Source organism: Colobus angolensis, unplaced genomic scaffold, assembly GCF_000951035.1.
Source record: "Colobus angolensis palliatus isolate OR3802 unplaced genomic scaffold, Cang.pa_1.0 Scaffold210, whole genome shotgun sequence".
Lineage (NCBI taxonomy): Eukaryota > Metazoa > Chordata > Mammalia > Primates > Cercopithecidae > Colobus > Colobus angolensis.
In genome coordinates, this window is record NW_012115267.1 from 2,277,183 (window position 1) to 2,293,399 (window position 16,217).

General features: G+C 37.1%; 1 protein-coding gene across 2 annotated transcripts in view; it reads left to right on the plus strand.

Annotated features, from left to right (window-relative positions):
- Positions 1 to 4,707: 4,707 nt before the first annotated feature.
- The window catches only part of MSRA (methionine sulfoxide reductase A), a 338,282-nt gene continuing 326,772 nt past the window's right edge, over positions 4,708 to 16,217 (plus strand). Inside the window, exons 1-2 of one of the 2 annotated variants that reach the window (XM_011942814.1) lie at positions 4,708 to 5,578; positions 5,779 to 5,853. Coding sequence is in view for 1 of the 2 variants with exons in the window: in XM_011942813.1 (XP_011798203.1) it covers positions 5,566 to 5,578 (13 nt within the window). In the remaining variant the exon portion in view is untranslated. The remainder of the gene's footprint in view (positions 5,579 to 5,778; positions 5,854 to 16,217) is intronic. The other variant, XM_011942813.1, reaches the window with a different exon arrangement.

The following is a 16,217-nucleotide window of genomic DNA, read 5'->3' on the forward strand; positions in this document are numbered from 1 at the left end:
TTTTGTGAGTTTACTTTGGGTTGTAACACCTGTAAATACTGGAGAGATGGACTGCGACTTTAAAAAAGTTGATAAAATTCACATACCATAAAACTTGTCATTTTATTATGTAAAATCCAGTGGTTTTTCATACATTCACTTTGTTGTGCAGACATCACCATTAAACCAGAAAAATGTTTGGTTCATTCCAAAAAGAAACCCCGTAGTCACTGGCAGTCACTTCCCATTCTTCCTCTGCCCAGGTCCTGGCAACCAATAAGCTATGTTCTGTGTCGATGGATTTGTTTCTTCTGAACCTTTCATATATATGGAATCATACAATATGCGGACTTTTGTGTCTGGCTTTTTCATTTAGCATACTTTTTTCAAAGGCCCATCCATGCTGTAGCATGTGTCAATGCTTCCTTCCTTCGTGTTGTTGAGTAATATTCTAACGTATGGCCCAACAACCTTGTATCTCTTCATTAGCTGCTGGACATGGAGATTGTTTGCATTTTGGGTTATTGTGAACAGCACTTCTGTGGGCATTTGTGTGTGCATTTTTGTCGAATGCTTTTCTGTGTGGAGATGATCATATGGGTTCTGTACATGGTTCTATTAACATGGTATTTTACATCGGTTGAGTTTTATATATTGGACTGGTCTTGTATTCCTGGGATAAATCACACTTGGTCATGGCTTATAATCCTTTTTATATGTTGCTGTGTTCAGTCTGATAGTTTTTTATTCAGAATTTTTTCATCTATATTCATAAGGAATATTGGTCTGTAGTGTTTTAAGTTTTTACTTAATGTTCATTATTCATTTTTAAAACCTGACAAAATTGTATATATGCTATAAAATAGATTTTGAAATATGTATACATTGTAGAATAGCTAAATCAAGCTAATTATGTGCATTGCCTCACGTATTCTTTTTTGTGATGTCACATATTGCAGAGTCTTATTTTTAAAGGCCAAATAGTATTCCATTTGCCATATGTATTTTCTTCGTTGATCTGTTGATGGACACTTAGGCTGATTTCATGTCTTGGCTATTATGAATAATGCTGCAGTGAGCATGGGAGTGCAGATTGTCTTCAGTATACTGATTTCATTTTCTTTGGATATATACTCAGAAGTGAGATTGCTGGATTATACGGTAGTTCTAGTTTTTTTTGAGGTGGAGTTTTGCTCTTGTCACCCAGGCTGGAGTGCAATGGTGTGATCTCGGCTCACTGCAACCTCCGCCTCCCAGGTTCAAGTGATTCTCCTGCCTCAGCCTCCCAAGTAGCTGGGATTACAGGTGCCTGCCACCACGCCCGGCTAACTTTTATGTTTTTAGTAGAGATGAGATGGGGTTTTGCCATGTTGGCCAGGCTGGTCTCAAACTCCTGTCCTCAGGCAGTCTGCTTGCCTCAGCCTCCCAAAGTGTTGGGATTACAGGTGTGAGCCACCGTGCCCGGCCGGTAGTTCTATTTTTAATTTTTGAGGAACCTCCATACTGTTTTCCATAATGGCTGTATTAATTCATATTCCTTTCAGTGGTGTAGATGGTTCCCTCTTCTCCACATTCTTGTCAATACTTGTTTTTGTTGATCTTTTTCGTAATAGCCATTCTAATAGATGTGAGGTAAAGGGTCTGTAGTAGTCTTGCAGTGTCTTTGCTGATATTCTGTATTTGTTTTCTTGTTCTTTATTTCATTTATTTCCACTCTAGTCTTTATTATCTCTTCATTATTTAGGAGTGTTATTTCATTTCCATATATTTGTGATTTTTCCTTTCTTTTCTTTTTGTCTGTATTGAGTTCTACTTTTATTTCATTGTGGTTGGAAAACACACTTTGACTCAATCATTTTAAATTTATTGAGGTTCATTTTATAACCTTAAACATATTGTCTGCTGGAGGAAGTTCCATGTGTCGTTAAGAATGTACATTCTGGCCAGGCACAGTGGCTCATGCCTGTAATCCCAGCACTTTGGGAGGTCGAGGTGGGCAGATCACGAGGTCAAGAGATCGAGACCATTCTGGCCAACATAGTGAAACCCCATCTCTACTAAAAATACAAAAATTAGCTAGGCGTGGTGGTGGGTGCCTTTAGTCCCAGCTACTTGGGAGGCTGAGGCAGGAGAATCGCTTGAACCCAGGAGGTGGAGGTTGCAGTGAGCTGAGATCGTGCCACTGCACTCAGCCTGGTGACAGAGTGAGACTCCCTCTCCGAAAAAAAAAAAATTCTGCTGTTGGGTATATTGCTCGGTAGATGTCTGTTGGTACTAGTTGATTTATAGTGTTGGTCGAGTTTTCTCTTTCCTTGCTGATCTTTTGTGTGTTTGTTCTAGCAGTTGTGGAATGAAAGGTATTGAAGTCTCCAACTATCATTGTTGAATTACCTATTTTTCCCTTCAATTATTTTAGATTTTGCTTTGTGTATTTTGGGGCTCTGTTCTTACGTATGTTTATATTGGTTGTCTCTTCTTGATGAATTAACCCTGTTAGCATTTTAAAATGTCCTTCTTTATCTCTAGTAGCAAGAGTTTTCTTAAAGTCTGTTTTGCCTGTTAGTATAACTATTCCAGCTCTCTCTGGGTTCCTGTTTGCATGGTATATATATTTTCCATAGTTTTACTTTCAACCTTTTTGTGTCTTTGAGTATAAAATGTGTCTTTTGTAGACAGCATATAGTTGAATTATGTTTTAAAATTTTAATCCATTCTACCAATCTGTGTCTTTTAATTGGAATGTTTAATTCATTTAAGTTTAATGCAATTACTGATGAGATAGGATTTATTTATGCTATTTGGCTATATTCCATGTATCTTTGTCTTTTTTGTTCTTCGATTACTGCCTTATTTTATGTTAAATATTTTCTCAAGTAACATTTTAATTTCCTTGCCATTTATTTTCCTCTATATTGTTGACTTATTTGCTTAGTGGTTGCCCTGGGGATTACAGTTAACATCTTAATTTATAACAATCTAATTCAGATTAATGCCAACTTAATAATATACAAAAACTTTGCTCCTATATAGCTCTGTTCTATTCCTTCTTTACTCTTATTGTCACATATTACCTCTTTATACATTGTGTGCTTTTCAACATAGGTTTATAACAACAGTTTTATGCTTTTGTCATTTAAATCAGACAGAAAAGAGTACATTTATCCCATTTTAAATATTTTAGAAATGTTAAAGAATATTAAAAAATTTAAACTATACTGCATGTTTTAAAATACATTTATACTATTTGTAAAATATTCACTTCTGCAGTTACCTTTATATTTACTCCTATATTTCTTCATTGATTTGATTTACTGTCTAGTGTCTTTTCATTTCAGCTTGGTGGAAACGTTCCTGTATTTCTTGTAGAGCAAGTCTGCTAGTAATGAACTCTGTTTTTATCTGGAATGTCTTAATGTCTCCTTCATTTTCGAAGAATAGTTTTGCTGACATAGAATTCTTAGTTGACAGTTATTTTCCTTTCAGCTCTTTGACTGTGTTATCCCACTGCTTTCTGGTCTCCATGGTTTTCAATGACAAATCGGCTGTTAATCTTACCGAGGATTCCTTGCACATGATGAGTCGCTTCTCCCATGCTGCTTTCAAGAGTCTCTTTAGTCTTTGGCTACTAACAGGTTATTGGTTTTGAATTACAAATTCACTGTTAGCCTGCCCACGTTTCATCATCCCTATTTGAAAGGACAGCACAGGATGCTTTTGTCAGTGCTTTAGTTCAACCCTTATGATACCTCTGTAGCATTTTTTTGATCTATCAACTTTATGGTTTAGTAATATGTGGTTTTGTTTTTCACTGTCATTCAGAGTGGTATTTATGTGATCTGTTCCCGTAACTTATTCACTTAATAGGTTTGTTGAACACCTGTATATGGAAGGCTCTATGCAAGACTTTGTTTTCTTAGATAAGTGACACATAATCCTAATTGTGAGGATGACACATTTGATTGGCAAAGCACACATACTTAACTAATTACTATGCAGTTAGGATGAAGGTGTACTATGTGCATAAACATAGTAGTTTGGGAGCAAAGAGTAGGAAGTCACTGATTTTCATATTTGGTAGATGAGCAAACTGAGGAGATTAGATAGATTAGCAATTTGAGACCTTGACTTACCTAAATTTGAAAGTGACAGAATCAAGGACTAGAAGTCACTCTTCTGAGTTCTTTCTATGAAATAATGATGATTCTAGAATGTGGCTTTTTTCTATGTTCGAGTCTCATAGGCAAAAGTGATTTCTTACACCAGGTAAGTGTGTGAACCACAGACTGGCTGTTTTGCTTCAAAAGGTGTTTACGGTAAAAATAAAAGCAAACAGTACTTATTTAATCTTATTATATTGTATTAATATGAATTAAGTAAACAAGTGACTATGTTAGAACTTGAGGTGTCAAAATATGAAAAGATACCTACTCTTATTAAATTTACCCTAGATGTTTTATTTTTCTTTTTTATTGTTATTTGTTTTGTCAAAAGAACTCCTCTCCTCCCTCCATCTGTAGTAAAATTTTGAATAGGTACAGTTTGTATTAGAGCCTCCTTAAAAATAAAGTTACAGATCAATCAAAACTATATTCATTCTCCATAGGATAAAGCATGACATTTCTGGGCATACAGTTTTAATTTTAATCTGCTTGTCTCCGTTTCTATTCTCCCATGAGTCTTTGCAGCAGGACAAGGAAAAGCAAGTCTTATAAAAAGAAATACAGTATGTGGTGCTTATTAAAGTTACATACATCTCTTCTCACAGGAGAAATTTGATTTATTGCAGGTTGTGCATATGTCGCATATGGACATTTCTAGGGAACAGATTCCTTATTGCTGAGCAGTGAATGGCTTCTAGTACTCCATTATTGCTCCGGGAACATGTTAGTAATAATTATGAAAGGTAGAATACCATGAAATCTGTAAGGTGATTTGGCAGAAGTCGATGCTGTTGGTGCCAGGATTTGGGTACCGTACCACGGTTTCCTGTTTTCAAATGTATTAATTGATCCGCAAAGGACATCTTTTGGAGACAAGAATTCAGACAGACTGGCACAGCCTGGACCTCCGCCAAGACTGCTCGGAAGGTTGCCATACTGGGAGCAAAAGAGTGAGAGAGAGAAAGAGGGAGAGAGAGAGGCAGAGGGAGAGCTGAGGAAAGAAAAAAAGGCAAGACTTGGCACAGCTCAGTCAAATCAGCTTCTTTTGTCTGCTTTCTCGGCTTGAGCTTCAGGAAAGAAAACCGTCCTGGGGTACAGAAAAACTCAGAACTTTTTGGTTTTCAAACTTAGAAGGTTTTTTAAGTCTCTTGGGCTATTTGAAAGTGTTGGTACATACAATGACGTTTAGTCACCAGTATTAAGGGAAATAAAAGCCTTTTTCAAAACGAAGCTTCCACAGTGTCCATGCATTTGGGAAATACCATATTTGATTTTTTGCATGTATGATTATACCATGAGAGACAGGATTAATATAGAAGATGGCAAGGCAAATTTCTAATAGAGGGAATATTAATTTTCTACAAAATAAAGTTTGTTCATCAACACAAACCTGCTTTCAAATCAAATCAGAAAGACATCCTTCGGAATGTGTTCAGAACGTAAGTTTTTAGATTTTATTTTATTTTATTTTTAGACATTTATAGACATTAACTTTTCAAGGAGCCTTTCTAAGATTTTCTGCAGCCCAGCCAGGAAGTCAGAGTAAAAGTTGTTTTATCCATGTGTTTAAGAAAACGTTTTCTTAAAGCAACAGCTTTTATTTCTGCTGCTTCATGCTGTCCTAAACTACATCCCCCAGCAATTAGTGACAACACTGAAGACCAGAAAGGCAAGCTGAAGACACCAGACTTCGCTTGAAGGGCAAACAAGAAATGTGAGCTTGGTCATTATTTTTTTGTGTGTCTTTGCTCTGAACCATTTTTGGGAGGTGGGTGGGGAGGTGTCTATGTCTAAGAGATGTATGCGATTAGTGAATTCTCATTGTGAGAAGGAAATGATGAAAGGTGATTTTTATGATGTTGGCAGAAATGGCTGGGAATGGTAGAGAATAGAAATTTAAATCTTTTGGAGAAGAAGTGGTGAGCTGTGTTTGCAATACTAAGAGAAAAATTCCTTAATTTTGGTTGATTAGATTTTATAATTAAACGATTCTGGTTCTCTCAAAATGTTTTAAGTAGAAGGAGAATTTAGAAAGTTTACCGATTTTCTTTTTAATACTACCTGGTGTTTTACTTAGATATATACTTTAATTTCTGAACAATAAATCCTTCCTATTAGGCCTGATTGTGGTTGGATTGTGATAGTTCTGTTCTTAAAAATCAGCATTACTGTAGGAGAGGTTAACTGTAAGGCATGTGTTACTGTGGACCACCCTCATTGTAAGTATTCTGTTTTTAAAGAGAGTTTGAGTTGTAGGATTAGGTTATGACTTCCTATAATCATGTATTTTCTTTTTATTTTATATGCTGAAAGAATACAGGAAAATTGTATCTATTCACATAAGTACTCATCATTTTGGGCAGTATGAAAGACTGCCACTGGATCTGTGCTTTTGTTTTGTGTATGTAATCATTGATTTGTTAATCCTTCGACAATAAAAACCTGTCTATAGCTTTCCATTATTGCGCGCCTTAAATGATCAATTGTTTCAGATGTTTTTTATAAAATTACAGTGACACATCAGCAATCCTGAAAATGGCACTTAATATATAAATATGATTGAAAAATATATGAAATCAGAGGAGTTTGAACAGTTAAGCTTAAGTATATTGTTCAACTTTTTAATTAATCAACATTTTGATTTTCAGTAAAATGAAATCACTTAACGTTTATGTGTGTTGCCAAAATGACAACCTTTGTTTAATAAGCTCCTTTATACACCACCTCGCTGATACTCCTAAAATGGACGCCAAGACATGAAAGACGTGCTGATAGGCACTGGGAAGGAAATGTTTGCCTGACTGCAGTCTTCCTTTTTGAATTGATTACAGGATCATTCATGCCTGTACTAAAAACAACAATATATGAAACAAAAAGAAAGTTCAGCAAATAGGTTTAAATGAGAGCTTCATTTCAATACTGACCGTCTTATTGCCGATTTAGATTTACTTCCATTTACTTCTTAAACATTTAACATAACTTCTTGCCTTTTAGGTTTACTAAATATATAACTTATTTAATTTTTTAAGGCCATTTTTTCTTGAAGTTAAAATAATTTTGCCAGCTGATTTCTTAACTTCTTTGCAGCGAACTCAGAACAAACTTATATCCAAACTATTTCATGTCCAGTTATTTTCTAACAGTATGATCAAAAGTAGGTGAATTAAAAGACAAATATGTCAGAATATACCTTAAGAAATATTAAATTTTTCAATACTGGTAAAACTACATTTTACAGAGTGTATTAAACTTAAAATTTGATAAATATTAGTTATTATAGTCAGTGAAGTTTCTTACCAGTTGATTCTCTCTGGCCTACTCATTACATAGCTTAAAATGAAAGAAAATCTCCTGTAAAGATGTTCCTTGTAAACCGGGTGTAATAGACATGTCTTTGTGCAAGCTTTTGTTTTTAAAAAAAGTATAATTAAGAAGTTGCGTTGATTACATTTTTTTAAAAAGACATTTAGTTGTAACATAATGCATGCTTCTTTGCTTTTAGACCTTTTGTACTGCAAACACATTGACATTTAGGTTATTAACTATTTCCATATTAGTATTAATATTTCAAATCTTATTTTAAAGTATATAAATACTAGTGGTTTGATTGTAAATGCACTCTATCTCAGCTCATATTTATTGTTGTTTGAATTGTATAATATTGCGAAGTAAAATTATTAAGGCAGAAATGCATTAATATTTAACTGCTACTTGATGCCTATTATTAAATACCATTTTGATGTATGTACCTGAACATGCAAGCACATTATTCTACAAATTAATGCGAACTTCTCAGGGAGCGTTAGTCCAGTATTTTATAATTACTGACTCATTTATTCATTTAATTAACAAATGTTTATTGAGCACTCACTTAAATATGCTAATATTTTATTGATAAAGTTACTTTGGGTAACGGGGATGGAAGAGGGAATAGATTTAAAATAAAGTTTAAACGCCTAGATAGAAAAAGGCAGTACTATAATGAGATTTATTTCAACAAAGTGTGTTCACTTTTCTTGCACAATACACATATTGTAGAGTGTGATTATAAAAAATCAGGAGATTAATTGTATTACACGTAGCTGTAAGAATCTTGTTTTAGGACTATTTTGGTTGTTACATTTTATTGGCCAAAAAGCTTGAGTTGTTCAAGTCTTCTGACAGACATGTAAAATAAGCAATTCAAATCAGGGAGGAAGAAACTAAGATTGAGCCACTGCTCATATGCTGGATCTTACATATGTCAAAGCAGGTGTAATTGAACCTTCCAAGATGTGGCTACAATGTAAGCAACAGTGGCCTGTTTATGTGGGATTTTTTTCTTTCCTTTGTTTTCTGTTGTGAGACAAAGGAGGAAGATAAGGCCCATCCCACATCCTGAGGCCAGCATGGCCCTTTGAAAGAAAGTTTGCTAGGGGGTGGTGTGTTTTAAATGGACCTATCAGTTCACTTTCTATATTCTAGTGGTTTGCGTGTGTGTGAATGTGTGTGTGTGAGAGAGAGTGCATTTAACTCAGTGGCCTAACTTTATTCCATGCAGTTGTTCTCTGATACAAAAAGGAGGCATAAGTTCATCTTTGAAGAGGAGATAAAAGTCACGTGATCTGAGGAGATGTGCTTGTAGGCTGCTTTGGTCGCCCAGGCGTGAGGCAGAGCTGCTGGCCCATGGAATGGAGATGAGAAGTGTCTCGGCCGCGGGTATACACTGCTGAGGTTATTCAGCAGATACTCCCAGAAGACTTGCTCTGTGCCAGGCAAAAGATAGCATAGCTGCCCACAGGAATTCCTGATGTAGTTGGGTAGAGGAGAGGATAGGAATAATTGATGGATGCGGATACCTTTTCAGGTTACCAAATACCGTCGCCTGTTATTCTGTGTAATCCAAGCAGCCATGCTGGGCACAGGGACTGGTACGCAATGGCCACTTAATAAGTATTTATTCAAGAAATAAAACGAGTGGTGAACTAGAGTATTATCTTCTTGAATCTTATTTGACTAAGAGAGAGTTTTTTCCTTCATGGGTGGGAAAACAAAAATCGCTCTGCTTGCTTTCTTGTTTCTCTGTTGCTGGTTATGGGTTTAGAGGGGTGCAGCAGAGGGCCACATTATTTGTGACCATGTTAGGCTCTCTTGAGGTGGCCGTTGGAGAAGATATAAAACAAGGACTTGGCTGGTATGGGGTGGCCCTGGACACCTGCTTTCTCTCTGGCCAGCTGTCCGTTGTCTTGCATTCCCTGTGTCCTCATTTTCCCAAAGGATCCCATACTGTACCTTAGGACTTTGTGGTGTGGCCTGAGCATGCAGCCTGCCGGTGGAATGCCCAGTGAGTTTGAAGTGTTTCTTTTGAGGGCAGGACAAAGGCAGAGGAGATTGAGACAGAGAAGGTGGTGAGGGCAGTTACGCAGAGCTGAGGGTGCTGCCCAGCAAACAGCTTCAGTCTTGTTGTAGATGCAGCACCAGGGGGCTGTGAGGGAGCGAGGATGAATGTGGGGTCTTGAGTTAGACTGCAATATCAGCAACTGCAGGTGTTGAGAGGGCATAACGTGTTATTGGGGGGGCTGCCTGAGGGGATGTAAATGGGTTGCTGAGGTCAGTTCATGTCGAACAGCGTCTTTCTGGGTCTTTCTCTAGGGAGATTTTGATGCCCAGGAGAGGGAGAGGCAGGAGTCAGGATCACTGTGTACAGTTCTGTGTCCAAGGCAGTGAGGAGCTGGAATTTAGCCTCTGCTTTGCTGCCCAAGCCCTGTGCCTTGATCTGCTGCAGGAAGGTACCAAGTCCCCATTGTGCTTGTGGAGGTTCTGGGGTGCATACACGCTTGTGATTGGAATAGCAGGTATTGGGAGAAGGTCAAAGGTCTGTGGCCAGGGAGGGCGATGTTCCAGTATCTAACCATGGAGTCTAGGGGGCGAGGGGATGTGATCAGAAGTGTTCTAGAGAACATGGTGAAACAGGGAAGGATGAGTAAGTAGAAATTTAGATCAAGTGAAAGAAAAGGTTCTGAGAGTACTGGAGTTAGGAGTTTATTCTGAAACTCATCAGGTTATGAATAATTGTACCACCTCTGCAAGGCTCAACTTAAAAGTTTGGCCATTATTTTATTTCTCAGATTATTTTATTTCTCCAAAAGCAAGCAGAAAGTGAAAAAAGTTACCTGTGTGTGTTCTGTATTTCACATTATCAGAGGAGATGAACATTTTCTCCTCTTACAGTTAAGACTCTTAGTCCTATACAATTAGAATACCCCTTATGTATGAATCTGGAGATTTTGTGCAAAATATTGAAGAATTAGTCCCTCTGGAGTGATGCCATTCTTTTATCCTTGTCTGTCAATATCATTTGTATCTCTTTTCCTATTAGCCCTTCTAAGTTATTATACCTTATCTGAAAAGATCAAAGTGTTCTCAAAGACCCAGGAGTGTTTCACCTTAGCTGTATTCATGGGAAAGCTGCCTTTGAAACAAATAGTCCTTTACCATCATGAGTTAGAGATAATGTTTCTCAGCATCTCTGCAACCTGAGTTTGAATTTTGACTCAATTTTTTGGTTGTGGGACTTTGGCCAAGTTATAGAAACCCAATTTCTTCATCTGTAGAACAGGGATCATGGTATTTCCCTCACAAGATTTTGGGAGGAGAAATAAGGAAATACATGCAAAGCTCTTAGCATAGTATCTGGTATGTAGTAAATACTTAAAAAATTGTAGATATTATTTAAAAAAATTTTTTTTTAACTTTTAGAAATTGATAAAATTTGCGTAACGTGTATTTTACCGTCTTAACCATTTTTCAGTGGTATCAGGTACATTCACATTGTTATGCTACCATTGCCGTCATCAAGCCACAGAAGTCTTTTCATCTTGCAAAACCAAAATTCTGTACCCATAAACAATAACTTTCTATTCTTCCCTTCCCCAAACCCTCCAACAGAGTCATGGCAACCACAATTCTGTTTTCTGTCTCTATGAATTTGACTACTTCAGGTACCTCGTGTAAGTGGAATCATGCAGTGTTTGTCTTTTTGTGACTGGCTTCTTTCACTTAGCATAATGTCCTCAGGATTCATACATGTTTTACCACGTGTCAGAATTTCCTTTTTATAAGGCTGAATAACACTCTATTGTATGGACAGACCTCATTTTCTTTCTCCATTCATCTGCGGTGGAAACTTGGGTTGCTTCTACCTTTTGGCTATTGTGAATAATGGTGCTATGAACATGAGTGCACAGGTATCTCTTTGAGCTCCTGTTTCTAATTCTTTTGGGTGTATCCGCAAAAGTGGAATTCTGGGTTGACAGTTTCTTTTCTTCAGCACAACTTCCGTTGTAACCCCTTCTTTTGCCTTTGTGGTTTCTGATGAGAAATCTGTCATTTGAATTGTTTAGACCTTCAGCTAAGATGTCCTTTTTCTCTCACTACTTTCAAAATCTTGCTCTGTCCTTAGTTTTCAAGGGGTGTGTTATGTTGTGCCTTTTTGTGGATTTCTTTGGGTGTATCCTGTTTGCGGATCATTCAACTTCTCGAATATGTAGATTTGTGTCTTTTGCTAAATTGGGGAAGTTTTCAGGCGTTATTTCTTTGAGTACTTCTCCAGGTGTGCCCTTTTTCTCCTTTCCTTCCAAGACTTGGAGGATGTGAATGTTAAAACTTTGTTATAGTTCTACCAGGGCTTGATACTGATTATTTTTTAAGTCTATTTTCTCTTTACTGTTCAGATTGGGTAATTTCTATTGTTCTTACCTTCAGATTCACCTGTCCTTTCCTTTATCATCTTCATTCTGCTGTTTAGCTCACCTAGTGAGTTTTAATTTCAGTTATTGTATTTTATCTGCTGTGTCTTTACTGAGACTGTTTTTAAAATTTTTTTCCTGCCCATTTTTGATTGTTTGTTGAAACATGTTTATAATGGCTACTTTCAAATCCTTGTCAGATAATTCCAACATCTGTGCCATCTCAGTGTTGGCATCTTTTGACTAACTTTTCTCATTTAAATTGAGATTTTCCTGGTTCTTGGTATGATAAATGATTTTGATTATATCCAGGCATGTTAGGTACTGTGCTATGAGACCGGATTTTATTTAAGCCTTCTGTGTTAACAAACCTTCTCCGACACTGTGCTAGCAGGGGAAAGGGGGGCACTCTCATTTTGTGAGGTGGGGGAGTAGGAGGGTACCTTATTGCTAGGTGAGGGTGGAATTCAGGCTACCTATAGTTGATACTGTTATTTTTATTGATAGATTTGTACTTGGTGCAGTAACCTGGACAGTGTCTGAGCTGTGTATTCCTTAAATTTAGCTTATGTTGTTGGTGCTATTTGTGTTTGATAACTTGTTTAATAATAGTTACATTCTCAAATTAGGGACTGAGCCTTCTTTAATCACTAGCTACCCAGAGGTTAGTATGTGTTTGCCACTAGCACATTGAATAAAATAGTATAAGAGATGACATTATAGTTTCTACTTTATTAATTTAGAAATTTTATTTTTTAAATGAGAGAATACCCTACCTGGGTAAGATGTTCATTTTTTTTTTTTTTGTTATTAACATGCGAGGTTTTATCAGACTTTTGCAACTTATTTTTAGAAGAGGTCGATATATTAAAAATAGTCAGAAGAAGCAGATTTGACTGAAGGCTTTAAAAATGTCAGTGATGAAGTATTCTATTTCATTTGTGAATTCAAACCTGTAGCTTCAGGTCAGTAACACAGATCTTAAAGATGATGCATATAACTGTGGAATTATACATTGTCAGGGTTCTTACTGGTCATCTGTGCTGTAACACTGACAGCGTGAGATCCCAGTTGTGCATCCCTTACTAACTGGATAATCTTGGGAAAATCTCCAAAACTCTAAAGGTTGACTTTTCCTATAAGTGAAATGGCTGTCATAATACCGATATCAAAGGGTTGTTCAGAATATTAAATGAGATAATGTGCCTGAAAGCAATTTAGCTGATAGGTATCACAAACATGGGAGATAATTACCTAGTTTAGTTACTCCAGACACATGAGGGTGATGGATCAAGATAATGTACCTAATTCTGTATGCTTTTCAACTCTGCATTCCAATAGACTGTTATATATGTATATATTTAAAATGCTTTAAAATTATTTAAATATGGAAGACCTTCAAACATATAGCAAATTATTAAATAAAATACAATGAATACACATATACCCATTATCCAGAAGTGACAAATGCCATATTTATTTTCCTCAGATGTTAAAAAAACACATTAATGATATAACTAAAGCCTTATTCTCTCACTTCTGAAGTTGGTGTAGAACACTTTCATGCGCATTTTTGTGGAATTACTGCATATACATGTAGCCATAAACAATATATTTTACATGTTTAAAAACTTAGATAAAATATTTTATACTGTTGCTATCCTTTTGCAGTTGAAATTAGATATTTCTGAGCGTTATCTCTATTGCTAATGCAGGTGTAAGGCTGTAGAGTGTCTCATTTTAGTGTAGCCATTTTTCTGTGGATGGGCATTTAGAGATCTACCTTGTGCTCCCCATGCTGTCATGACCCTCCTACACATCTAGGTGATCTCTAAGGGAGGACTTAGAAATGGAGCCCAGTTTCTGAATATTTCAGCTCTACTCAGTAATGCCACACCATTCTCCCAACCATTTGTACTGTGAACCCAAAAGTGTTTGAGACAGGTCTCAATCAATTTGGAAAGTTTATTTTGCCAAGGTTGAGGATGCATCTGTGACAGCCTCAGGAGGTCCTGACATGTGCCCAGGGTGGTTGGGGTGCAGTTTGGTTTTATACCTTTTAGGGAGACATATAACACATCAATCAATACCTGTAAGTTGCACACTGGTTTGATCTGGAAGGGCAGGACAACTTGAAGCAGGGGCTTCTAGGGCATAGGTAGATTTAAAAAGTTTGATTGGCAGCTGATTGAAAAAATGATCCTCAATAAGAAGGAATGTCTGGGTGATGATAAGGGGTTGTGGGGACCAAGGTTTTATCATGCAGATGAAACCTCCTGGTAGCAGGTTTCAGAGAGAATAGATTATTAATGTTTCTTATCAGACTTAAGGTCTGTGTTGATATTAATGCTGGTCTGCTTTTCCTGAATTCCAAAAGGGAGAAGGATATAATGAGGCATGTCCATCTCCCCTTCACATCATAGCCTGAACTGGTTTTTCAGGTTGACTTTGGAATGCCCTTGGCCAAGAGGAGAGGTCCATTCAGATGGTTGAGGGGGGCTTAGAACTTTATTTTTGGTTTACAGTACCCGTTTATATTCCTGTACTAGGGCATCAAAGTTCTTGTCTCACTGTATCTTCACCAACAGTCGGTAGTACCAGACTTTAAAATTTTTGTCAATCTCATGGGCAAGAAATATTTTGCTGTTATTTTTATTGGTATAGCTGATTACTTAGTGAGACTGAGCATCTTTTTATATTGGCAATTTAGATTTCCTTTTCTGTGCATTCTCTATTCGTATCCTTTGCACAGTATTCTTTTGAGTTGTTTTATTCTTACTAATTTGTTGCATATTAACTAATCCTTTGTTATGCTGATTGAAAATACCTTCTCAATCTTTTTTTTTTTTTTCATTTTTCTGATGGCAACTTTGGAAGTGAACTATGGAATATGTTTGAAAAATTGGAATGATTTTGTTTTTCATTTTCAAAAGTGATTTTAGTGATAATACATGCTTACAACCCATGCTTTCCGATGAGGCAGAGAGGGCTAATGGGACTAATTTCTTAGAATGCTTCAGAATTTTATCTCCTTAATTAACATCTAGAGGAAAAAGTTTCTTATTTTCCATGTAGACTTTTGGTCAGCTTGACATCTCAGGCAGATTCTTAGTTCCCAGACATCAATCATTGAATTGAAGACTGTTGTGGAGTTTTACTCTGTTTTTTGCAGGGACTGCTATAGCACACCGATAATATAGGCACATTTCCATTGCATCTGCAACGTTACCAAATAGGAGTTCTAGGGCCCTTAGAAAGAATGTTCTGTTGATCCGATTATAATGCTTTCTATACAGTGAATAATCTCGGTGCAATAAGCACTTTCTCCTTCTCCTAACCAAGTAGTCTTGCTAACAAAATAACTTAATTGAGAAATGCACACTGTTGGGGCAAGTGGATTGAGTTGTGGCTGAGGCTCCTTGTGTATCTTTTGTTGTGCAATCAAGTAGCACTTATTCACCGACTTTGCTCATGCTGTCCCGTCTAAACAAAACCCACCTAATCTCCCAAATCACTTTGCAAAACAAAAGAACACCCGGAAGATACAGAAACCAGGAGGATGGGGAGGCCGTGGAGTATTTTAGGCAGCACTCCCTCTTTCCCTGCTAGTCACCATGTATATGAAACTACTTTAGTAATTATACATCTGTTTTAAAATTGGAATGGGAAAGGATACTCTCTTCACAATCCTATAGGAACCCTCCTTGGTTGTTCAGACATTTGGCACCACTGCGTGTCTGCTGATGGTTTGCCACAGTCATAGGTGAGGTTCTAGGCAGATATTAACAGCTGATAGAAGAGTGGGCTTGCAAACCCAAACGTGGAAGTCAGGCCTCGAGGTCTGGGTCTCACAGACTTGCCTTTCTTAAGGAAGTGGCCATACGCTTTGCTAAGTCAATTCCCGTTGCCTTGCTGTACTCGTTTGCCATTTACTGCAGGGTGTGAGCCTCCTTTCAGCATGTAAGGAACCAGTGAAGTGACCTCTCATTGGCTAGCTTTGATGTTTTCTTCTTTCTCCACTTACTGAATTCTTCCCTGGAATCAGCATTTGGCTCCAGTCACCATCTCTGCACCATTCCTCTACTGTTTAAAAGTTTTAAGGAAAATTTTAATAAAGAGTGTATGAAAATAATGACTGTTGTGTAATTACAAACTCTGTTTTCTCTATTATCTAAGTCAGTGCAACTCAGAGAGACTGGCAGACACACACACCACACACGTTTCAGGTGAGGAAGTAGAGGCCCAGAGAAGTGAAGTGCCTAGCCTTGTTAGTAGCAATGCTAGGTCTCAAATCAAGTCCTCTGCTTCCAGATTTGTTGTGCTTCTCATGATTTCTCATTTGTTCACTCTG